At 51.2% G+C, this 24,863-nt stretch overlaps 1 protein-coding gene across 1 annotated transcript in view; it reads left to right on the top strand.

The window, feature by feature from the left end:
• RBPMS (RNA binding protein, mRNA processing factor) overlaps nucleotides 1-24,863 on the top strand; it is a 174,419-nt gene continuing 149,556 nt past the window's right edge. The window contains exon 1 of the mRNA XM_077814332.1: nucleotides 1-174. Coding sequence (XP_077670458.1) covers nucleotides 1-174 — 174 coding nt within the window. The remainder of the gene's footprint in view (nucleotides 175-24,863) is intronic.

Below are 24,863 nucleotides of genomic sequence, written 5' to 3'. Positions count from 1 at the left end.
ATGAACTTTATGTTGGAGGGGGTATCCTTCAGCGGAATTCATTTCAAAGGGTCACTGGACTCTAAAGGAGAGGGGCAGAGAAACCCAGCGGGTCTAAGAAAACAAAGGAACCGAGCACTACTGGACTTCATGGGGGATCCTGACCAAGGGAGTGGTCAGCCATCTCACTGGAAGGTAAGTGTGATAAAAGTCTTACCTTGAACCAAGACTGGTGTGGTGTTCAGTCTTAACCTTTAGAAAGCGTTTTTCGCTTTGAGTTGCTTGCAACCACTTCTAACTCTGTACTTGAGCTTACTTAAAATCCTATCTCCTCTTGTTAATAAACTTCTTTTACTTTTAATGTGAACCAGCCCACTGCTGTGCTGGAATGGAAGTGATCGTTAACGCCAGTTACAGTGATCAGTTGGGCAGTTTATCTTGGTAGAGGAGCAAACAAACATTATTGCTCTGAATGGCCCAGGAGAGGGCTGGACATTGCAGAGCACATGGCTTGGGGAAAATTCAGGACTGGGGGTGTTGGGGTGATCTTGCCAGGTATAACCAAGGATGGGGGAAGCCAGAGTGTGGCTGGAGTGTAACCAGCAAGCTGCTGGAGTCAGAGCCTATGGGGCAGGGCAGCTGATCTCACACACTCAGTGTAAGCTTGTCAGCATTTTAAGGCACACAGGGTTACAGGGCAGTTGATGACCGTGACAGAACACACCCCTGTGCTCACACCCTACACACTATTGTAATAAACTTTGTACAAGGTATGCCTTGTAAGGGTATCATTTGAAAACTCATCATTTGCTGATCAATATTGTCCTCATAAAATGTGTGTGACCACATTATATGTGAAGGTATAAGATTCCTCTGTATGATGTTAGGGGTGCACGTTCAAAACTCTCAGAGCTTCCAACTGGTCAAATAGGCCTGTCTTGAACAAAGGAGTGTATGTTTGCTTTAATGTGCATTTAAGCAGCAAACAGACAGCTTCCGGGAGCTCCCTCCTCCTTTAAATAGTGCTCCTGGGCTAATCAGAGGTCATAGGGATGCTGCCATTTAGGTCTTCTGTGAGCAGCACTTCCTGTGGTGTTTAGTCTCCCAGGGTTTATAGTGCATTGCTCACAGCTCTGCTATGGTGGCTGGATGGTGGTGTGGAAGTGGTGGTTGCTCGGACTCTGCAGACCTGGGTTCTAGCCCCCATGATCCTCACTTCACCCCCCACTCCTCATGAGCATCACTGGACCAGTCTTGGCTGGATGGTTCCTGTGAAAACTCTCTACCGGTTTGGGGCATGGACATTATTTGGGGTTCCAAGGCCTGCTCTTTGGGGTGTTAGCCTTCCCAATTCACGAGGTACCACAACCTCTCTCTTTCAATTTGGAATCCAATATCCACGGACTACATATTTTCTGTGGGGGTGGTACCTACATCCAGTCAGGGAACAGGTTTTCTGTGTAGGGCCTTAAGAGGGAAATGTGAAAGACGGGAAGCATTCTGAGAGATCTACACAAGTGAGCTTGAAAGGAATGGGATTGATTTTCTTGCAGTTTCGGTAAGGTGCAAGGAACTGATGATCTAGGTTGTGTGATGGCCTGTTTGTGTGGAGATTTTGGCAGATATCCAAACCTTTTGGTCTACTGGGAAGGTCAGCCCCTTCTGTCTCCAGTGGTGTGCGTACCATTTATAGGCCGCCTTAGCATCCTTGGGGTGACCCCTCAACTCTTCCTGAATGTAAGGATCTGCTGAACCCACTTGGCTGCTGGTGGGTTTTGGGAAGCCATTGGTAGCATGGGGTGAAACTGAGGCTGGAACCTGTAGTTGGCAAAAAAGGGGCTCTGCCCAATCGAGGCATGGTTGGTATTATTGTACACAAATTCAAAAGAGGGCGGGAGGGTGGACCAGTCCTCTTGGTGTTAGTTAATGAAACATCATAGATAGTGCTCTGATACTTGATTCACCTTCTCTGGCCATCCATCTAGGGGTGATATGCCGAGGAGGCATAGCCATGGACATCTAGTAACCGGAGGGTCTTGCGCCAGAAGTGCAGGGTGGTCCTCAATCTGAAGTGATGCGGCCATGGAGGTAAATGACGTGCACCATTAGGAGCTGAGCAGTCATCTGAGCTGAAGGCGAGTGGTCACAAGGGAGGAAGTGTGGCAGCTCAGTCAATTAATACCCAACCTGGCACCCCTGGGGTGTGCTAGGCAGTAGGAGGCCTGCCCCCTCCATTCTACTATTGGGCCATTGTCCAGAGAGGGGTTTGAGGTAGTCTGTGCAACAGGTCGCTCCTGGGATGTGGGTGGCCTGGCCTCGTGGATAGGACCAGGAGTTAGCTCTAGTTTTGGGAGCAGGAAGCCAGGAATCAGGCCCAGGGTCAGAGCCAGAGTCTGAAGTTGGGGGTTGAGCAAGGGGTCAGAGCCAGAGAAGGGTGCCAGAGTGGGGTGTGGTGTAGCAGCAGGCCAGGTACTGCCGTTTTGCACAGACAGTGTCCTGGGACTGCTTCCGTGGCTAGCTAGTGCTCCTGGGCCAATTAGGAGTCATGGGGGGGATGCTGCCAATCTGGTCTTCAGTGGACAGCGCTTCTTGTGGGGCGTCATCTCCCAGGCTTGATCACAACTCTGCCGGGGCTGCCGGGTGGAGGCATCAGTCTCCCTGCAAACCTGGCCTCTAGTCTCCCAAACCCTCCCCGCTGGAGTGGTACCGGTGCCATGCCCGTGCAGCTGTCGCCCAGCACGCTGTGCTGGAGAGTTAGAGCTGCCCGTGCCCTTGTCGGCCTGGTCAGACGGTCAGCTCTGGGCTGCCTCTCTGGGCTTGTCCAGGGCCCTGCTCTCTCTGAGTTCTACCCACTAAACCACCTCAGGAACATTCCCCCTCGAGAGAGGTGTCCAAATCTGTCCCCTCAAAACCGCCAACGCTCAGCCCCCCCGGGCGTGGGGTTAGTTTCTCTCTCCAACGCGGCACGTGTCGCCCGTCAGCCGCTGCTGAGACCTGCCCAGGTCCGCAGTGAAGATGGTCAGTGAATGGTCAGGGTGACCTCTGGCCCCGCATCCCAACAGCAAGGAGTACGTGGACGAATGGGGAGTAAGCAGAGACCACTCTGCTGTGGGAGCTGGCGTGCTCCGACATCAGACAGGCCCAGCGGGTTAACCCGACACTGTAAACCATGCCAGCTAGACTGCACTAGCCCCTGCACTGGCCAGGAGGTGGGCTCGAGGGGGGAACCCAAGGCCTTTTCCATCGCCATGGCTCTGCGGAGGGGCACGCACACATGGCGTTCTTGGAATGCACCGATATTCCTTGTACCCTTTTTGTAGAACCCGTGGGCCAGGTTCTCTGCTGACCTCGCAGGAGCCATGGCCAGAAGGCTCAGCCCAGGACAGGTGAGCTAAGGTGGCTTTAGGCCAACTTTGCACTTCCCAAAGTCATGGCTGCTTCAGGGGTCGGCATGGAGCGTGCACCGTCCAGCTCTCCTTTACCGCAGCCCTCCATCGCTGCCTATCAGCCTCTGTGCAGCCGGAGCACAGAGTGCCATGGCCGCACTCCCGGAACCCCAGATCCATCTGTCCTTATATCCCGGCCCACACCCAGAGAGACCCCAAAACCGTGGTAACCGTGTAGGGTGCTGTGTGCTGATCCAACACTGCCCCAGTGCTGGGGAAATTCTCCAAGGAGTTGTTCTGGCCCCTTTACATTGCAGGAGAAGGATAGGGAAGCAGAATCTGGCCTCATGTTCTAGGGGATTAACTACCTCCCAGAAGGGGCAGATAACACTGGCCTGGGAATCATTTGGTTTTGCCTTTGTATCTCCGGTCAGCGCACAGCCCCTGGGCACGGTGAAGACGGGACCCTGGCGTGTTTCAGATTCACGCTGAAGCAGCGGGGCTTACACAGGACCATGGAAGCTCTTTTATCCCCGTCACCGGGGGGAGTTATGCTGTATTTGTGGTATGGGTGAGCACCTCCCGCAAGACAGCAGGACCCATGTTCGCCGCCATGCACTTGTCCTAACCGTCCTGGACCTGCCCAATGGCTAGTGTGTAACCAGGAACTAACCACTAGCACAGCTGGAGGCAAAGTATTGTGGAGGTTTAACTGCCGATCCGCCCCAGCCCTTTGAAGAGCAAGTCAGTGTCTCCTTGGTCCTGCAATCCTTAGGCCGGGCAGCTGCAACGTAGCCCTGCGATTCCTCCTGAAAGGAGAGCTTCAGGCTCTTTCCAAGAAACGTCCTGGTTTTTCCCCCCTGAGGAGAAGCGAGAGGGCTGCGAAAACCTTGGGCTGTCTCCTCTCCCTGTAGCAGCACTTAGGCACAGGACACAGCCTGACTTATTTGGCCATAACTAATCAGAGTGCAGACGTAGATTACATTTTTTGGTTCCCCTCCGCTGGAATGTATCTAGAGTGTTCTCATTAGCCCGTCTTTCCTGCCAGCCAGCTATTTTTTGCTATTACTTTCTGTCCTACCATTAGTAATCTTGACTTTCCCCAGCCCCCTGCCAGAGCCCTGGTGTGTTTCAGATCACCCTGACAGTTGTCTGCAAGCCAGGCAGAGAAGATTTCCCGCCCCCCCGCCACCACCCATCCACCCCCGCCCAAACGTCTGAGGTGCTTTTTGTCTAAATTGGGTCTCTCTGGGACAAGTAGAAGTGTCATGGATCTGATGTGTTTTCCTCACCGGTTCCCCAAACCCCAGCTAGTGTAACCCTATACAAACATACACCCAAAGGGGCATTTCACCTCCCCTCTCCCTCCAGACACTGCTGGAGGGATAACGGGGAAGGGACAGGTCACTGTGGGGCTGGGGTTTGCTTGGACGTCCCAGCGCGTGTCTTGCTGCTGGTGAGGTCTTCAAAGTTTGTGTGTCGCTAAGGGGCTGTGAGATGAGTGGGGCTGACACCGAAGAAGGAAAAAAGACAAGCGGGGGGTGCAGCTGGGAAATGGAGGAGGGAGGAAGTATGGTGGGCCGGGAAGGTGAAGCCTAACACCCCATCCTGGCAGTGAGCAGCCTCTGCCTATTGGAAATAAATACCAGGTGGGGAGAGCAGGGACAGGCAGTGAGCAGTGAGGGTGGGGTCAGGAGGGGCTGGGGCGAGCCCGCTGGCTGCCGGGGGGGCTGTGACAAAGGGAGTGTTGTGGGGTCAGGCGGTGGGGGAGGGGAGCAGCTGTGTAGCCAGGCTGCCCACGTGGTGCTATGGGGTCAGGCTGGGGAGAAGAGGAGGAGCTGCAGGCTCAGGCTGGCTTCAGGGATCTATGGGGTCAGGCTCTGGGGCGGAAGGGCTGTGGGGTCAATCTGACTGGGTGGGGGAAGGAGCTGTGAGCATCCAGAGCTCCCACTGGCCCGAGTTACAGCTGTGAGTGCTCAGCGGTTCTGTAAATCGTAGCCCTGGCCCGTCTCACAATGAGGAACCGAAAATGAGGAACGCCCAGTGAGCGACCTCCTGTGACGTGTTTGGCGCAAGTGACTTGCCCAGCCTCACGCAGGCAGTCTGTGGCAGAGGTAGGGACGGAAACCAGTTCTCCAGGGCAGCAGCCTTAGCCACGAGACTGTCTTTTCTCTTCCTGCAACCCCCTGCCTCATTCACTACACACCTTCCAACCCTCCAGACCTTATTGTCAGGCCCCTGCCCCATGAGCATCGCCGGCCACCCTGTGAGCCATCTGTATGATATCCAGCCAGTTTGCCTATGGCTTGTGCCCAGGAAACGTGTTTACATGCTTGAGATTCACATCATCCACTTCCTCGCCCTTCTGTCCTGCCCCAATACCAGGGGGCGGGACCTGCTGCCACCTGAGGAGGGCAAAGAACCCAGTGGGCCAGTCTGTACTCCGCTCTGGTCCCACAGCCCACGGGGGATATTCATTGGCAGCTTCTTCCCAGAGCCCTGAGAATGGACACGTAGCTGGCGTGGTTTACGAACTCCCAACACCTGCCTCTTTTGCAGCGAGAGGACGACCCCGGCGCCCAGGCTGCAGCCCCTCTTCCGGCTCCTCGAGAACCTCTTACTGAGGTTCTGGCTGCACTTTCCCCCGCTTTCCTCATGCACCCCATCCCTAGCCCCACAAAGCTGCAGGACCGCCTTGTCAACCTCCTTCTGGCGTAGGGTGACCAGATCGCAAGAGTGAAATATCAGGAGACATGGTGGGGCAGCCACAGGCTCACAGCTCCCACCGGAGCCATGCGGGAGGGAGGCACACGGCCTGGGTTCCAGCCCCGGCCACCCATGCAAGCCGCAGGTCGGGGGCTCCAGCTCCTGCCGCAGGTCGGGCATGCATGGCCCTGGCTCCAGCCCCCTGCCGCAGGTCAAGGGCACACAGCCCTGGCGCCCACTGCAAGGGGGGGGGTCTCAGGGCTGGGGCAGGGGTTTGGGGCATGGGAGGGGGTTTAGGGTGCTGACTCCAGGAAAGAGTTTGAGTGCAGGAGGGGACTCAGGCTGGGGTGCAGGGTGTGGGCTCGGGGGGGGCGAGGGGGGGAAAGATTACCTCAGGCGGCTCCCCAGAAGTGATGACATCTCCCTCTGGGTCCTAGGCAGAGGCACGGCTAGGCAGCTGTACGTGCTGCCTCACCTGGAGGCACCACCCCCGCAGGTCCCATTGGCCACGGTTGCTGGCCAGTGGGAGCTGCGGAGCTGGCGCTCAAGGCAGGGGCAGCACACAGAGCCACCTGGCCATCCCTGCGCCTAGGAGCCAGAGGGAGATGTCATCACTTCCGGGGAGCTGTGCGGAGCTGGGTAGGGAGCCTGCCAGCCCCACACCAACTGGCCGCCTGGCAACCCTAAAATATCGGGACAAATGGTGTCCCAATCATACATCGGTTGGGATGCGGGACAAAGAGTTAAATATCAGGACAGTCCTGATTTTATTGGGACATCTGGTCACCCTATCCTGGTGCTGGCCAAGACGGCCCTCCATCACTGCCGAAGGAGGAAGCTGGACCAAGGGGTGCTCTGCCACTGGGGGGGCAGGGGCCTATTTCCAGTCCCTTGTACAGTCACGCCTCTGAGCCAAAGTTACTCTAGACAGCCTGCAGGGATGCCCTAAATGCCTTTGAGCAGCGGGCGCTGTCTGGGGCTCGCTGCTTGGTGCCACCTCTCCGGCTTCCTTGTTATTCAACTTTGACCCCACTCCTGAGCCTCTCTGTTGTTGCCCCCAGAAATCAGTGGTAGCCCGGGCTCAGTGGTTCCGCCCTTTTAGCTGAGGGGACAGGCCTTCATTTTGGAGCCGGCCTCCACCTGCCCAATCCCAGTGCTAATAGTACACACAAGAGTACACACCAAGTTCTGCAACAAACAAGGCAGGGGCCCCCAGCCAACAGCCGCCTTCAGTACATAACCCGATGCATCCCTAGCGCCAGGGCCATCCTGTGACTGACCGAGGCAGGGGTGTGTGCTCGTGATTAAAGACTGATTCCTAATGCGTATGCACCAGGGAGCTGAATTCAGGTTGCACAGGCAATTGTAAAGCTGGCATTGCCTAACTTTGGAGTGCTTGACTTTGCAGCCTTACTAACGTCCTTCTAACATTGCTTAAGGAAAAAAAACAAATTCTGTTCCGTGCAACTGTGACGCCCCCCTTTTCTGTCAGCGGCAGGGTAACATTCCTGAACTTTCAGCCTCGCAGCACTGACCTCTACCACGTACACGAACCCGGTCACGTTACTGAGCCCCAGAGTAGGCGGTTATCATCTGTGGATTAGCGATTGGAGGGGGGGATGATTAACACACTGCAACAGCAGGGTACAGAGCTTAGGAACATCTTACAGGCAGCATAGCCCAGCTCAGACATTTGACTGCTGCTTCTTTTTTTGAGGCAGTGTTCCTGAGTGGTTACACCAGTGTCAAGTACTGGGTTCTAGTCCCAGTTTGCGTAACCTCGATGTCTGCTATGGGACTTCGTTCAGCAATAAGGTTTATGGCAGGCCCAGAGAGTTTAACGTCAGTTAGCGGAAGATATGTGTTTAGAACTCATGGCGTCTTTGCTCCTAGCCCAGCGTGCCTTCCTCGAGGCCAAAGACCGTTAAGAAGAAGCTGCACTGTCGGTTCTCTGTGTGTCATGCTGAAGCTAGAGGCTTGGGCACAGGTACAGTCCAGATAGAATGGTCAGGGATTTAACAGCCTGCCTCCAGCAAACTCTGCTGAGCAAAACACAGGTGGGAAATGGTCATTTTTGACATCTGAAAAGATTTTCCTGGACCAGCAAAAGGCACCTCCCTGACTCCAGGACCAGTCCCCTGCCAAATTTCAAAGTCCTGCTGCAAACCTGGGAGGTTCTTGAATTCTTTTAAAAAACTGCCAAGGAAATTTTTATAAAGGGTTCAGTGCCGCTCCCCTTCTTACTGTATTATTGTACAATACTATAGGAAAGGCTTATTTATAAGTGGAGTTACTTAATTAAAGTATAAATCATTTTCTGAGGACAGACGAGTTACCAGCTGTCACTGCCCTGCTTGTTACAATGGTTTATAGCAGTTGGATAGTAACATGTCCCAGAGGGCTCTACAAGTTTAATAAATTACAGAAGTAAATAGAAATAAATAGTTAAAGAATGGTATGTTCTAGAAAATACATAACAGAGTTACAGAGGCTGCCAAGCAGAAGGGAGTAAGAAGCAGAGGTAAACCAGGCTTCTAGGTGAGATTTGCAAGGAGGCAGAGGGGGACAGGTAGACTGTTCCAGATCCTGGGGGGGAGCACAGAGGGAAAAGTTCTCTGCAGGAAGTGATGGAGCTTCTGAGCATACTGGAGTTGAAATTCACTGAGGGACAATGAGCCTGGAACCACCATTTTAGTCCCTTTTTAGGCACAGCTGCCCTTTGTGACTATGACAGTGAAACTATCTGGGGCTAATAGGCCTCCTGTCAAAGCTGTCTCTTTGCTTGGGGAGCGGCTGCTTTCCTGCTACCTCAGGGGACCCAGATTTTTAGAGTCAATCTTGCCCTTCCTGTGCTGTCTGCTTTGTCTTTGTTGGCTGAGTAACAAAGCAAGTACATGTACCTGGGGGCATTGCTCATCCTTTCCATCCTGTGCAAGTGGGTACCCATCCCTGAGAGCACTGATGATGGGCACAGTCAATGGAGGAGTGCTTGGCTCTGACAGCTGCTATTGATGTAACTGGTATCTACAGCACATCTGTGTCCATCTTTTCAACCACAGTGTGTTACAAAGGAATTACTGTCTGACATGCTAAATGCAGTGAGTAACCAGACAGGATTGCGTGGGGGCGTACTGCACAAGGGAGCTGCACTGGGTCAGTTTCCTGCAAGCACTAAGGCTGGTCTAGGAACTGTACCAGGGTCCCATGGCAAACGTACTGCAGGGAGATTGCTTCTTCTGGGTGACCTCCAGTAAATGGAGCTATTTTGAACCTGTAAATAAAATGACCAGGTGAGGACTGATTAGCATGCACTTCTCGGGGTTGCATTTCTTTCCTTGCTCATTGGTTTATGTTCCTGCAGAGCTTCAAAAGAAGGCTAAATTGTAAGCATCAAACTCCAAAACCAAGGTCTCTGTGTCTATGCCTCAGAATAGCTTTGGTGAAGTGTTTAATTTCTCAGCTATTTATCTTACAAACATACACCCCGGCAGTGGCCCAGTTCACACTGGATTCATGGCTGATTACAACAATCTGTAACCCCCTCCTTTTGTCCGATAACTGCAGAGGTGTTAACGGGCCACTCTACCTTGAATGGTCCATTACAATATGCGCTAGCTGCTTATGCTGAACAATCTGTTCCACCTTGCATTTTGCTGTGACGCTGGGAGGATCTTTCCCAGACCTTAAGGAGAGCTCTGTGCAGCTTGTCTCTCTCACCAACAGAAGTTGGTCCAGAGTTTCCTCAATCTTTTTCTTTCTGAAGCTCCCCGCGCAACATGCTATAAAAACCTCCACGGCCCACCAGTGCCACAACAACTGTTTATCTCCATATAAAAGCCAGGACCAGGTTTAAGGGGTAGCAAGCATGGCAATTGCCTGGGGCCACAGGGGCCCCATGAAGCTAAGTTGTTTAAGCTTCTGTTTCAGCCCTGCATGGCAGGGCTTAGGCTTTCTGCCCTGGGCCCCGGCGAGTCTAACACTGGCCCTGCTTGGCGGACCCCCTGAAACCTGCTTGCAGCCCCCCCAGGGGGCCCCAGACCTCTGGTTGAGAGCCCCTGCAAGATGATATCTCCCCCACCTTGTCCCTCTACAGCTACAATGCATACATAGTCACAGTTCTCTCCGATCCAGGGCTGATTGTAGCAGCACTAGGCATGACCTAGTATAACTGGCATTCTGGGAGCAGCGTTCAAATGTCAGCATGGTAAGGGATTCCCCCCACCCCGCAAACAATCATGCTAGCAAAACCCATGCTAGCCAGAGAGTGAGGGTGACGTAGTGTTTTAAGCAGAAGAGAAACCAGCACTACTGGATAGGAATCTCACTCTGTGGTTTGGGACAAGTCCCTTTTTAGGTTTGCCTCAGTTTCCCCAGGTGTACCATGACATTTGGCCATTGTTGGTTAGTGCTTTGATATACAGCTCTGGGTACAGGCTAGGCCTCCCTACTGAGCCTGTCACTCCCTAACTGAGCACCTGTGTAAGGGTGTTGTGGGGGTGTGAGCCCCAGTGTACTCAGGGCCATGGCATGAGTGACAAATAGAGGTGATGTCTAGAGACCCAGGAGGCCTGGCAATTTGCTGGGATTTCTAAGGGCATCTAAGGACACCAGCTGGGCTTTGGGGACCCGCTTTCCAGATTTTTGTCTTCAGGTGGTTGGTTAATAACCAGGAGGAAGAACGAGAGAGACTGGGGTTTCTAGGCGGAGAAGCTTCTTTGAATCATGCTGCTACAGCAACTCGGGCATCTTCCCACCTTGTTTATTTAGTGGCAGATTCTGAGGCCAGGGTAACCATAACAGTGTCACTTCGGAGCCACTGCTTTTTAAAAGCAGCCCTGCCTGGTTTCTGTCTGCGAGGCCTGTCAGGGGGCGAGGGGAGGGGGGCAGAAACCAGCCTGCTGACCTGTGGCTGGTTACATGCCGGAGGGTGCACATGCGCTGTCATGGCAAATGGGGTCAGTGACTGGGGAGCCGGGATGTGTGGATCTGGCTTCATGCTTGGTTTTAATCACACACCTGGGGCCTGATCCTGAGAAGAAGAATCAGTGGAGGGTGCTCAGCTCCCCACATGATCAGGCATTTATTAGCATTAAATATACCAGGGGCCCAGCCCTGCCCAGGAACAAGGCCAAAGTAAAGGTTTGCCCTGGCAGCATGGCTGTATCAGGCTGGGGAAGAGTCAATCCATCTCCCAGGGGCAGAGTGGGAGCCCCGTTGCTGGGACTTTCAAAGGAGAAGCACTAGCAGATGTCTTGTAAGGGCAGATCCTGCCTGGACTGCATAAACCCTGGAATACAAGACCCGCAGGGTGGCCACAGCTGGCCTGGCTCAGCTGACTTTGGCTCATGGGGCTCGTGCTGCAGGGCTGAAAATGCTGTGTAGACATTGGGACTGGAGCCCGGGCTAGAACCCTCTGGGCCCAGGCTGGAGCCCAAGCTCTGGGACCCCACAAGGGCAAACAGCTACACAGCTGAATTTCACAGCCCTGCAGCCCCAGCCCACCAGCCCCAGCCAGGCATGAGTGTTTAATCAAATACCCTCCACCTCTACTTCCTGATTCTGCAGTTCTATTCCTATGTGATGGAAGCAGGGCTGAGAATGGGGAGTCACTCCAAAAGATCAGAGCAAGCACTTGCCTTGTGGCTATTCTATAGTATAGCCCCCTTTAGACCCTTGCTAGTCAATGAGTGGGGCCCTGAGGATGTTCCAGTTGGGAGTAGATATTGGTGACAGCCAGGTATTTCTTTGAAGCGGTTTGTTGACTTAAAGAATGCACGAATCCCTGTGTCTCTGAATGCAGAAGGAATGAAATGAAAGTAGCAGGAAACAGCTTCATTTGCTTCAGAGCACCAAGCATGCTCTTTGCAGCCTGCACTCCTGGCCCAAGAACCTCTCCCCAGGGTCGGCCACCATGCTGTCAGCTGCTGTTGAGTCCTGCTGGCTGGCTGTGTCACGCTGAGTGATGTTCTTGCTCTCACTCACCCCCCGTACTCAGCAAAAGCCCAAATTCCTGGGCTGACTCTATTAGGCCTTCTCTTGGGTATGGCCCCTTAGCTGCCTCACAGTTCTCTTAAGTGAAGGGATCCCACATCAGTTTCAAGGAGCTTTTGACTCCACCCCTAACAAGGCTTAACACAGCTCCTGAGCACTCCCAATGCATCAGTGCTTCTAACTGCAGCCACCTCAGAGCCAGCAGCCTCCCTGCAAGCAACTGCTGGGGACCCTCCCATAGGAGGACCCACCTGCTCTGCCCCTCAGGGGCCTTACCCATCATAGGGGCTCTGGGTTGAAGACCTGAGCTGTGGGCATCCTAGCCTGAGCAGCTGAGGAGTAGAGTCAGGCTAACAGCTGCACAATTACAGGATTGCAGCCCAGAAAAGGGGACTTTACCATGAGGGATAAAGGCCCCGTGCCAAGTAGGGCCAGCTCTTCCAATTTTCCATTCTTCCTATTGTTTTCTCTAAAGAATTGCCCCTAGATCTCTTAACTTGAGTGCACTTTCCTGTTACTCTTGGCAATCCCCCTGCCTGAGGAGCTAGGGCTTGCCATGTCAAGACATGCGGCAGAGACCTTGTTAGGGAATTGTTAAAGCAATGAAAGGCCCCTGATCACAATGTGCAGATTAATATTGAACTGACCCGAAACTCAAGATTTCAACATTTCCAAATCAACTTTTTTCAGAACTTTTCATTCCCCCAAAAGATTTGATATTTTGACATTTCATCCCAATTTAGAACGACACATTGAGCTATCACAATTTCCTGTGGGACAGAAAATAAGACTATGGTAACGCAAACCCAAGATTATGGCTGTCAAGGTTCCTTCCCCACTCTGAACTCTAGGGTACAGATGTGGGGACCTGCATGAAAGACCCCCTAAGCTTATTCTTACCAGCTTAGGTTAAGAACTTCCTCAAGGTACAAACTTTGCCTTGTCCTTGAACCCTATGCTGCCACCACCAAGCGTGTTAAACAAAGAGCAAGGAAAGAGCTCACTTGGAGAGGTCTTCCCCCCCAAAAATATCCTCCAAGCCCTACACCCTTTCCTGGGGAAGGCTTGATAAAAATCCTCACCAACTTGCATAGGCGAACACAGACCCAAACCCTTGGATCTTAAGAACAGTGAAAAAGCAATCAGGTTCTTAAAAGAAGAATTTTAATTAAGGAAAAAGTAAAAATCACCTCTGTAAAATCAGGATGGTAAATACGTTACAGGGTAATCAGATTCAAAACAGAGAATCCCTCCAGAAAAAACCTTAAGTTACAAAAAGACACAAACAGGAATATACAGTCCATTCATTACAGCTATTTTACCAGCCATTAAGCAAAAGGAAATCTAACGCATTTCTAGCTAGCTTACTTACTAACTTAATGACAGGTTTCAGAGTAGCAGCCGTGTTAGTCTGTATTCGCAAAAAGAAAAGGAGTACTTGTGGCACCTTAGAGACTAACCAATTTATTTGAGCATAAGCTTTCGTGAGCTACAGCTCACTTCATCACAAAAGCTTATGCTCAAATAAATTGGTTAGTCTCTAAGGTGCCACAAGTACTCCTTTTCTTTTTACTAACTTAAAGAGTTATTAAGAGAATTCCTGATCTGTTCCCAGCAAAACCATCACACAGACAGACCCTTTGTTTCCCCCCCACCCCCCGGCTTTGAAAGTATCTTGTCTCCTTGTTGGTCATTTTAGTCAGCTGCCAGCAAGGTTACCTTACCTTCTTAACCCTTTACAGGTGAAAGAGTTTTGCCTCTGGCCAGGAGGGATTTTGTAGTTCTGTATACAGAAAGATGGTTACCCTTCCCTTTATATTTATGACAACGGCTATACAGAGTTTAGATGCAGATAAGGAGTTTGTTTTGGTGTTGTCTATTTGGAGTATTAAATTAGAGGCATTATGGAACCAAAATATTTAAAGTGGAACATATTGTTACACCCCAAAGCAGTGGCAGATGCAGTAAAAATAATCAGGCTGTTTCATCTCAAATGCAATTGCCTAGAAATCAGACGTTGAACTTTGGCAGCAAAATTGCAAACCACAGCCCCTCTAGGTCAGCCTGAAGGCCCCCACACCATATAGATATTCCACTGAATAAACAAAAACACTGGATAGTGTTAAAGATACAATAGAACCATCATCTAACTGGACTATACCCAAGCATACCTTACGTTTGGACAGTCAGAAAGGCATTACAGTTGAAAAATAAGGTAAAAACTATGAAAAGTTGAATGAACAATGCAAATCCTCATAGATTCCACTCTCCTCAAATAATATCTCCTATATACTTTGCGTGATTTCAAAAATGAAACTGATTAATAAATTACCTACATCAGGGGCCCCAGTCAGAAGTGATTTACACCTTCTGGCTGTGAGCTCATATTTCATATGAGTTACATGGAAAAACCTCCGCAACAAGCTTCTCTGCAGCAATTTGCTCAAATTAGTAATTCAACAGCTGAGGTTTCTCAGCACACAATGCTAGACTCATCTAGGGTAGAGAGTGTGGAGTGGAGGGCCAGCTCTAGGTTTTTTGCACCCCAAGCAAAACAAAAAACCCTCTGAGAGCGCAACTGCCAAAAAAACAAAAAACAAAACACCAAAACAAAAAAACCAACAACCCAGAATGCTGCCCCTGGAATTGTGTCACCCCAAGCACGTGCTTGGTTTGCTGGTGCCTAGAGCCGGTCCTGGTGGAGGTCAATAGAGACGGACGCACCCCCTCCTTCACTAGAAGTATTATCCTTCAAAACTAGTTGTTCCAAGGCACCTTACAAAAATTGTTCACTGCTAATAACAGCCTGGTGGTCTAAAGAGGGGCTCTCCAGTTCTAAGGGTAGGAAGAGCAACCCTCTTCAAGCCTGAATGAAGGGAAGAAGAGAACTGCACTAGTAGCCACAAGGATATTGATAGTTAATTAGGAGAAAGAGAGATTCATGGCTCTCTGCCTTTCTAGGCATGACCACATGCAAGTATTCCTCATGACTGTAATCAGAGGACCATCTTTGATGTGGCCAGACACCATAGAATTGCTAGAAGACCTTACAGTCTCACTGTACAACCAAACCCCAGGAAAGAACAATGTTGTTGATTGTAATGACTACAGAAAGGAAAGATTGATAAATAAATAACATTATGGCTTCAAAGGTGGAAAGGGCACAATGAACCCATTATGAATTTGAAGCTTATATTAGAAAGATCAATTGAAATGGGGAAAACAATGTACTTCAGTTTCATTGATTTCCAGAAAAGCATTTGACAGAATCGACCACTGCAGTTTGCTCAGCGTATTGAGATCTGTAGGGACTGAAACACAAATGCTGAGTAAGAAAACAATTATACTGGAATCACAAGGTGTCGCAGGGCACAGATTCACCCAGCAGCACCTCCTGCTGGTTATCTCAGGGAATTAGCATCCAGCCTCCAGAGCGCCTCCTTCAGGCCAGTGTCTCACCACCCCTGGCCCCCCCTGTCCCTCCCAGACCACAGTGCCCTTGTCTTGAGTTCTGCCCCCTGGCAGTACCCCCACCATTCTGGGTTTCCCCCTCCCAGGGGAACCCCCACCCACTATCTCCACCTCAGTCTTAGGCTACTGCCAGTCACTAACTAGCCCCCACTCCCTGGGGCAGACTGCAGTATAAACCACTCATCACAGGGGAGGGAGTTTGGACCTGTTGCCTCTGCCTACCCATGGCTGCCCCTGGAACCCCCATACCTAACAGGCCTTTCCAGACCAGAGCTCCCATCTCCTCTGGCCCTTCCCCAGCCCTGCTCCAATCTAGGTGTCCTGCTTGGCACCTTGCAGCCAAGCCCTTCTCCCTCTCTAGGCAGAGGGAGACTATCCTAGAACTTCTGGCTCAAAGCCTTTATAGAGCCAACTGAGCCCTGATTGGGGCGTGGCCCCCAGCTGCCACCACTTCCCCCAGTCAGCCAGGGTTTCACTCCCTTCCCCAGCCCCAGCCCCCTGCAGGGCTTTTCCAACCCCTTCAGGGCTGGAGCAGGTGCTCACCCCACTACACAAGGTGATTATAACAGCAGATAAGAAAATGAAAATCTAAACAACATTTATAGTGAATGTTTGATGAAATGAGTTGAAGAAACAAAAGAAGATATGAAGATGAATAGAATATGGGTGAATAACATTTGCAATGCAGATGACACAGTGCTGGTCTGATGAAGGTCTGATGAAGTTAGTGGAGATTATATATGAATATGGCAAAGAATATGGCTAGCGTGGAATTTGGACAAGAAAAAAAATACGGTGGTATGCAAGAATCCTGGGAAAATATGGGAGATTCCAGTGAATGACACAGCTATACAGCGAGTGAGAAATTATCGCTACTTGGGAAGCATCATTACAGAAGATTGAAGACCGGATACTGAAGTCATCACCAGCATAGCATAAGTGAAAGAGACATTCCGGAAGAATAAACATCTGATGAGAAGGAACATAAATCTGAAGACTAAATTCTAACTCTTAGAAACTTACATTTGGTCTGTGTCAAATTACAGCTGTGAAACATGGACATTCAAACAATCGATAATAAAGAAATTACAGTCCTTTGAATTATAGTGTTCTAGAAGAATTCTTCTATATCATGGATAGATTTGCCTAACAACCAAAAAAGTGCTGGAGATGATTGGACTCGGCAAGCACTAGTCATCTCCCATGAAAAGTTAGATTCAATTCATAGGGCACATTTTAAGAGGATCAGCAGGCAATGCATATTTATGGGCACTGGAAGGGAAAGCTGATGACAGAAGAACACGAGGCAGAAAAAAAAAAGATCTTAGAGGGATGATGTGGTATCCTGGCTGGATCAAAAGGGCTATTCACCCACAAAGAGAGCAGGGAATCATGCAGAACGGGCTACCATGGTTGCAAACCTCCAGTGACAGAGATGCCACATAAGAAGAAGAAGAAGGGGATGTGGCCCATTGACTCCAGTGGACAGGGGGTGATTTACCACATTTGGAGACTTGGCCCCTTCCTGTTGCTATAATTTCTGTGAAGCACTGTGCCTCCTGTTGTTGTTTGCCTCTGTTCTGTTCAGGGAAAAAAGACTGCATGGACATTCTCCACAAATAAACAAGATTGCATCAGAGAAACCACTGACTTGTATCATCCATTTCTTCCCCAGTGAAAGCAACTCAGCAAGGCCCTGGATATTGGCTAACTGCTCGGACTTAAAAGAGACGACCGTACGACTACATGGGAACCTCTCCCACTGAGGAGTTTGGGTTGCAAGTTTGTATGTGGGGTCTCTGGAATCATAAGGCTTGCGAGTTGATTTAGGACTTTTTTCATCTATGGGAAGCGCAGCAGTTTGGGTTTATTCTGGACCCAGGAGAGAGGTGCAGTTTGAGCTGAGTTGTGGACAGCACTTATTTCTAATAGGAGGCTTCTGGCATGGCCTTTCTGGCTCCTTGTTGTCCGGCATGTGCAGATAGTTGGGCTGGGAGTTGGAGGCAACACTATGGTGGTGGTGGGGTGGGGGGTCTCTGTTTTCCTTGTCACATTTTCACTGTTTCTTGGTTCTTTGCCTCTACCATCCGTGCCGTGTCAATCTGTGAGCATTTTCATTCTCTTTGGATCCAGCTCTCCTCTTCCCTATTAATTTTCATTTGTGTGTGTCCCCCCAGCCGCCTTCAAGCTCTAACCCTCTGGAAAGGGAGTGGCCAGCACTGAATACAGGTTCCAGGTGAAGGTACACCATTGCATTATACAGGGGCATTATAGTTTTTACCCGTCTCATTCCTGCATCTTACTGTTTTCTGTGGGTTTTTAGCTTTTACTGCATGCTGAGCAGAAACTCCTTTTTAACCTCGTTTTCCAAGCTGATGCATAGGCGCCGACTCCGTGGGTGCTCCAGTGCTGGAGCACCCATGGGGGAAAATTAGTGGATGCTCTGCACCCACTGGCAGCAAAGCTCCCCCTGCCCCACCTCCTCCTCCCCCCCCAAGCGCTCCATGTCCCCGCTCCTCTGCCTACCTCCCAGCGCTTCCCACCCAGCCATTTGGCGGTGTGCTGGGAGCGAGAGGGAGGAGCGGGAATGTGGCGCGCTCAGGGGAGGAGGCAAGGCCGGGGCGGGGATTTGGGGAAGGAGTTGGAATAGGGGCAGGGAGGGGGTGGAGTTGGGGTTGGGCAGAGGTGGGAGGGGGTGGGGCCTTGTGGAAGGGGTGGAGTGGGGGCAAGGCCAGGGGCAGAGGGGGGTCAAGCACCCACCAGTGGGAGCAGAAGTCAGAGCCTATGAGTTGATGGAGTCCCTTTGATTCCTATAAGAGATCTGTGCCACACTGCAGCAGTTACTTCAGGAGTTTGAGTATAAACAAAGCTCTTCTTTCCCTAACTGCTAGGTACCCCGGTTATGGGTCCATCATTAATTAATACCTAGACAGACAGTGAAAATCTAGGGAAGTACAATGTCAGGTCTATGTATTCAGGATATGTGATTTCAGCTCTTGGGGACTCTCTCGTGGCATTTCATCCCACACAAGATTCCTGTCACAGTTCAGGGCAATTGCACCTGTATTCCCCCTCTGTGGCCCACTCTGGGCTCCAGGCTCTCAGCTCTCGCCTCTTGGGGCAGATCATGTCTTTCTCCCTCCTGACTGGCACGGGGGGCAGGTGAACTGGCCATTGGGGGAGGCTAGCCCCAGGCCCCTCCCCTTCTGCCTGAAACCCTGCCCCTCCCTCTCCCCTTTCACCCCCTCCCCCTGCCAGAGCACCCCCACCGCAGCCCTGGCACCCCCAGCCCCAGCGTGGGTGGGGCCATGCCGGGCCGTTTGGGGAGGCACAGCCTCCCCTGGCCTGTGATACCCGCCGCCCAGGCTGACCGGGGTATCTCCAGGCTGCACAGCTCCCTGACCATACCGTGAACTCCACAGCCAAAGACAGACTGCCTAAGCCGGCCTGCTTGGCCGCTCTCCTCAGCGATGGCCCACAGCTAAGTCACCACACAGCTTTTTCGAAGCAAGCACATCCATTGTTAACATGAAAGCATTACAGAGAAAACGTATGAACACAACCCTGGAACGCAGACGCATGCTACTAAGCTCGCCAGAGGCTACCCCAGCTCCAGCAAGGGCTCTGGCCCGCGAACAGTCCTTCCAACACTTCCCTAAGGATGGGGCCCCCTCAGGAATCAGGGGTCCTGCCTGATGACAGGTTTCAGAGTAACAGCCGTGTTAGTCTGTATTCGCAGAAAGAAAAGGAGGACTTGTGGCACCTTAGAGACTAACCAATTTATTTGAGCATAAGCTTTCGTGAGCTACAGTTACATGCATCTGATGAAGTGAGCTGTAGCTCACGAAAGTTTATGCTCAAATAAATTGGTTAGTCTCTAAGGTGCCACAAGTCCTCCTTTTCTTTTTGGGGTCCTGCCTGTTTGCTGTATCCAGAAGAAGGCCCAGAGTCAGTTTAAACCCAGGGGTGGCAGGTGTAATCGGCCACAGCTGCTGCAGACCCGCCACCGGATACCTGGGCCATGGTGACCCCGCCTCTTCCCCTCCCTGCTCCGCTCCTTCCCCGAGGCCCCCACCGCCTGCTGCTGCTGCTTGGTGAATCTTTCTCCTCCCCTCCCCTCCACCCCCCCCCCGAGGTCCCCACCTCTCCCCACGTCCCTCCTCCTCACCCCGCCCAACCCACCGGAGGGGTAAAGGGGTGGGGAGGGATGTGGCGAGCAGTGGGTGCAGAGGCAAGCGGTGGGCAAGCGGGGGTGTGAGGAGGGGCGCAGTGAGCGGCGGGGGGGGTGGCGCAGCAGGTGGGGAGGGACACATTGAGTAGCTGCGGGAGGGGCCAAGAAGGGAGGGGGCAGGGCAGGTGTGGGGCCTGGGTGGAACAGGGGTGGAGTGTGGACGGGGCACGGGCCAGAAGAGGCAGGACAGGGAACCTGCCTCCCTCTGGGGAAGCTTCCGCTGCCGCCCATGAAACCAGGCTGTAGATCCGAAAATCCTTTCTTTGTCTGTCGGTCCCTGAAAAATCCAGTCTGAACCAGTCCAGGCCAACCTCTCCAGGGGGTGGGGCTTGTCTGCAGGTGTCCCAGCCTGGGTGAATTTACCTGAACACCATTCTCAGTTCCTGGAGGAAATGCAGTTGCCCTCCCACTTGGAAATGCATATAATTCCTGGCCCATCAGGGTACATAGGCCAGTCATTGAATGCAATGGACTCCAAAGATATGCAATTTAATTCAATAGCGTTTTTCCAGGAGATTACAGGGCATTGTCTTGTCCGTCATTGTGCCATCCCAGCTTGTTGAGCCAAGGCGAGAATTAGGGCGTGCAGAAAAGTGTGCAAAAAGTTGCGAATCTGGGAGCGTTTTGCACTCGCTCTGCAAAGCAGGAGAAAAGTGTGGCCAATTGGATGGATGGAGGCGTGAAGTCATTTGGGGTCAGCTGCCCTAGCCCTACAAAGAATGTCTGTGCACTGCTTTAAACAAGAACTGGTCTGCGATGGTGCATCACTGCACCCCACACAGCCCCTGAAGGGGTTAATGTGGTTCTGGGAGGCCAATTAACATACCTGGCAGCACCTGTGAAGAAGACAGAGGTAGAGACAGCCAGGCTTAATTGAGGAGGAAGCCTGGCTGGGTGGTGATTATGCAGTGAGCCAGCAAGTTTGTATTAGACAGGGGTTGAAAGGCAGGAATGGGGTCTGTGGTCACTCTCTGGGGAATAGAGGAGGTAGGAAATGGTCTATGGCAGCAGTAAGGAGTCTGAGGGAGTGGACCTTTATTGCCAGCTACAGGGTGCCTGGACTGGAACCCAGAGTAGAGGGTGGCCCTGGGTTCCCCTACCAGCCACAGAGGAAGGGCTGAGGTGAGGGGTGTATGGACCACGGATCCCAGAGACAGACGGAAGCCTTGCTATAAAGTTCATTGGACTATTGCTAGGTTAGACTCTCTGTTACCACGAAAGAGGTGGTCTAAACTGTGACCTGGCCAGAGGGCCAGGTTGTGGGAAAAGAGACCACCGCAGTGAGGGAACGACCGCCACAGTGGGAGACAGCCCCTGTGCTGCACCTGGCCATGAGGAGGCGTTGCTGTGGTGAGTGAATGCTTTATGTGGTCAAAACGATTTTTTTGTTCATCATAAAGTTTTGATTTTTCAGCAGACATGTGAATATCCAAAAAGTGACTGGAAACTAAAATATTTCAGTCAAAACTGGAAAAATTTCAATTGTGAAATGCTTCTGTAGTGCCTCATGGGCATTGTAGTTCTGGCTTGTCATGCTTTCAGTCTCCTCCATAGGCCAGGAAACTACATCTCCCATAATGCACTACAGCCTCACCTCTTGGAGTTGGGATATGGTGCATTATGGGAGATGTCTGGCTGGGGAGCCTAGACTATAGGGGAATGGAGACATAACACATAAGAATTACTCACCTATGAGGCATTACAGCAGCATTTCCCAATTCATATTTTTAGGCCAGAAGGGACTTCCGAAACCCTCAAAATCAGGACCCTATAAATGAGGCCCTTAGGGCCAGATTTTGAAAAGTGTTTAGGTATCTAAAGATGCAGATAGGCACCTGGTGGGGTTTTCAAAAGCTCCCAAGGCACCTGGGCACTTTTAACTCCCACTTCCAGGTGCCTATCTGCATCTTTAGTTGCCTAAATCTTGTTTAAAAATCTGGCCCTTCAATCTTTGTGAAGGAGTCTGTAATGGCTTAACTTTAACAGGCTGCCGACTCTCACAATCTTAAAGCAAGTCTCACAATGTTTGGTGCTTCATTTAAAGACCCAGCTCCTGGAGTCCGTGTTTGAGGGAATCTTAGCTTTCATTTGTTTGTTTGTTTTTGTTTTTTTTAAAAAGTGCATGTTTCTAGCCCCTCTCCTGGTTGCAGAGAAAAGCTTGAAAACATTGTGACCTGAGTGCAATCTTCAGGCTCAGGAGCTAGATGGGGAAGTATAGGATCCCCAAATGTATTAATTTAAAAAACAAAACAACAAAAAAAACATGGTTTTTTTTTTTTTTTAAGCCCATCTCCTGAGGTTTTGAGGGTCTGACTCCTGGCTTTACCGCTCTGGTTGGCAATAGTGCTGAAAGCTCCTAGTTTTGATAATGTTGGTGCTAATGTCTATCCTGTCAGGCAGGGGCTGGAGTGCTGGAACAGGCTGTTGGAGCATTTGGTTTCTTAGGCTGTTGTTTCCAATGATATCAGCAGTGCAGTGGTCCCAGTGAGGCCTTTGGGTTATTGCCTCGTTTTGCTCGGAGGCTGGGGGGGGGCGGAGGGGAAGATCTCAGGTCACAGTTCCAGCTGCAGTGGTTGGCTTTGCTTGTAGGGGTCAGTTTATCAAGGGTGGGGGGAGGGCGGACTGGGAGTGGGCTCATTTCAGAGGCTGGATTTTTCCCTGCAGAAGGATGGCAAATCCTGATGTTTGCTCCTCTTCTTTCCCGCCACCCTGGATCTGATCCACCCAAAACTGCTCCAAGTGAGGGCGGTGAAAGGCCAGGCCAGGGGTCCTGCCCAAAGCTACGCGCGGAGCCGCTTCTGCAGACAGTGGCCTCTGAGGAATGTGCCTATTCTGACCCTAACACATGCCCACAGTGCGCACACTGGGGAAAGCCCCTCCAGGGTGACAGCAACAGCTGCCTTTCATCTCCCTTATCTCCATCTGCCTGACACAATCAGCATTTCTCTGGCTCTGGGGCTGTCTTGAGGCTTGCGTCTTGGTGTGAGCAGCTACCTGCCCCCCTTCCGATCCTGCTGAGGATGGGCAACCACCTCTGAACTCCCCACCCCCGTTAAGGGAATTAGAGAGCCAGGATCCTCCCAGGGCTGGGGTGTGTGTGCGGGGGGGGAGGCGGGATGTGCTCGCGGGACAGTCGCATTCATCTCCACCAGATCTGGCCCGCCATTGCTGGGCTGCTGGTCTCCTAAGGCCCAGAATCCAGTGAGGGAGTTGATGTTTGGGGGTAGCGTAGCCAAGGTGTTGTCTCTCACCCCTCCACCCCCTTCCCCACATCTCTTGCCCCTTTTGCTGCTAGCGCTCTCCCATTAACCCACTCTGCTGTCTGCACAACCCCTGCATAGCTGTCTGCCATCCTCAAACCCAGCGGGATCTGGGCCAGAGACATCCTGGAACTCCCCACGTGGCTCTAAACCCAGTGAAGGCCCAGGCCATGTGAGTCCTAATGAGAGCCACCAGCCAAGCAAAGGCTTCTGGGAGAAGCCCAAGGCTGTGGAGGGCAGTGAGCAGAGAGAGGTCAAGGGCTGAACTCAGGCCAGCCTTACCTGGACTAGCAGCAGCCTACCAAGGGGTTGGAGCAAGCTCTGTGACCAGGCTGAGGCTCCAGCCCCTGACTGGCGTGCACATGTCGGGACAACGGACATATGGCAGAAAAGATGTCATTTTTCTGAGCAGAGAAGAATGTTCTGCTTTGTTTACATGAGGTCACAAAGTCCCTGCTCTAGGGCAGATACATGCTGTTAATTCCATTATGAGCACTTGACTCCCCTGAACCGGTCTACAGGGTTCTGACCAGCTATATTTAAAGGACTTGGTTTTTACTCACTCTTTCAGGGAACCTGTTCATGGATCAGGCAGGGGACAGGCCAGAGAGCAGGGACTGAGCTGGCTGCTCAGCAGACTTGGAGCTCAGCACAGAGGCAGAGAGCCAGCTGCTCGCTGGGGTGCATTGAGGACTGTTGGAATTGGAAGCTATCGCTGTAGGGAGAATAGGGGGTGTTTCCTGGGCCTGCTTGCAGGGTGGGATAGCAGCAATCAATCTGGAAAGAGCCCTTAAAACCAGGTGGGGTGAGTTGTGCCTCGCTGTCTTAGGAAGCAGCCTGTTTTCTCTGTGTGTGGGTTTTTTGGGTGCTAATGTTGTTCTGACTTGTAATTCAACCTTTCAGCAGGGTATTTATGTTTTTATCTAATTTCTCTGTGTTTGCCATGACCGTACCAGAGAAAAGCTGGCAACAAGGATGTGATTATAAAAATAAAGGAGAGAGTGAAGATAAAATGGCTGCCCCTGGCAATAAGGGCAGTTTCCAATTTAATGAAAAGAGGATTTTTTGCAACATATACACAGACTAGAGCAGTGTTTTTATGCGAATATTGATAGGAAAACAGCCCTTTGTTTAACGCTGGTGAGAAAAACCATATTTACCATGCTTAACCTTATGTCTTCCACAATAATCTGGTGAGCTGGAGTATCAAGACTGAACAGAGATTCTAAAGAAACATTAAATTTGTTAGTCTCTAAGGTGCCACAACTACTCCTGTTCTTTTTAAAGAAACGTTATGTGCCCACCACCACTTTTTTCAACCAAATGTTCCATCTAAGAAACCAAATCGAAGCAGAGAAGTATCTCTGCATTTTTGGCAAGCCAGAAAAAAACCACAATTTGCTACTTGTTGTTTTGGGAACTTTCTGAAATAGGCTCTCGGAGATCACTTTCTTTTTGGACACTTCGAGTGCTGTGTATAAAAAGGGACTTCCACTGTGGAGACTGCTCCATTTGGATCCATAAAGAAACCTGTGTTAACATTTACCAAGTGGAAATTTTCAGTAATATTTTTGTGATTCTTATGTGTGCCTCAATTTCTTCCTACACTTTGCATTGTTATCCAGTGGGTGAAGAAAGGGTAAATCTGCTCCTGAGGCAGAGCAGGAGACATGAAGAGTTGTCCTGTAACTGTCTGGGGTGGTATGAATGGGTCATTAAAGGACTGGTTGAAACCAGACCATCTCAGTGCAGGATCAAGACAACAGGAGCCCCAAGGACTGAACAATTAACATTGGATAGTGGGAACCTCCAGCAGGTGGAGCATGTGAACTCCGCATG

Source organism: Eretmochelys imbricata, chromosome 4 (genome assembly GCF_965152235.1).
Source record: "Eretmochelys imbricata isolate rEreImb1 chromosome 4, rEreImb1.hap1, whole genome shotgun sequence".
Taxonomy (NCBI): domain Eukaryota; kingdom Metazoa; phylum Chordata; order Testudines; family Cheloniidae; genus Eretmochelys; species Eretmochelys imbricata.
Note: the sequence above shows the minus strand (reverse complement) of the source record. Positions and strands in the feature narration are given on the sequence as shown.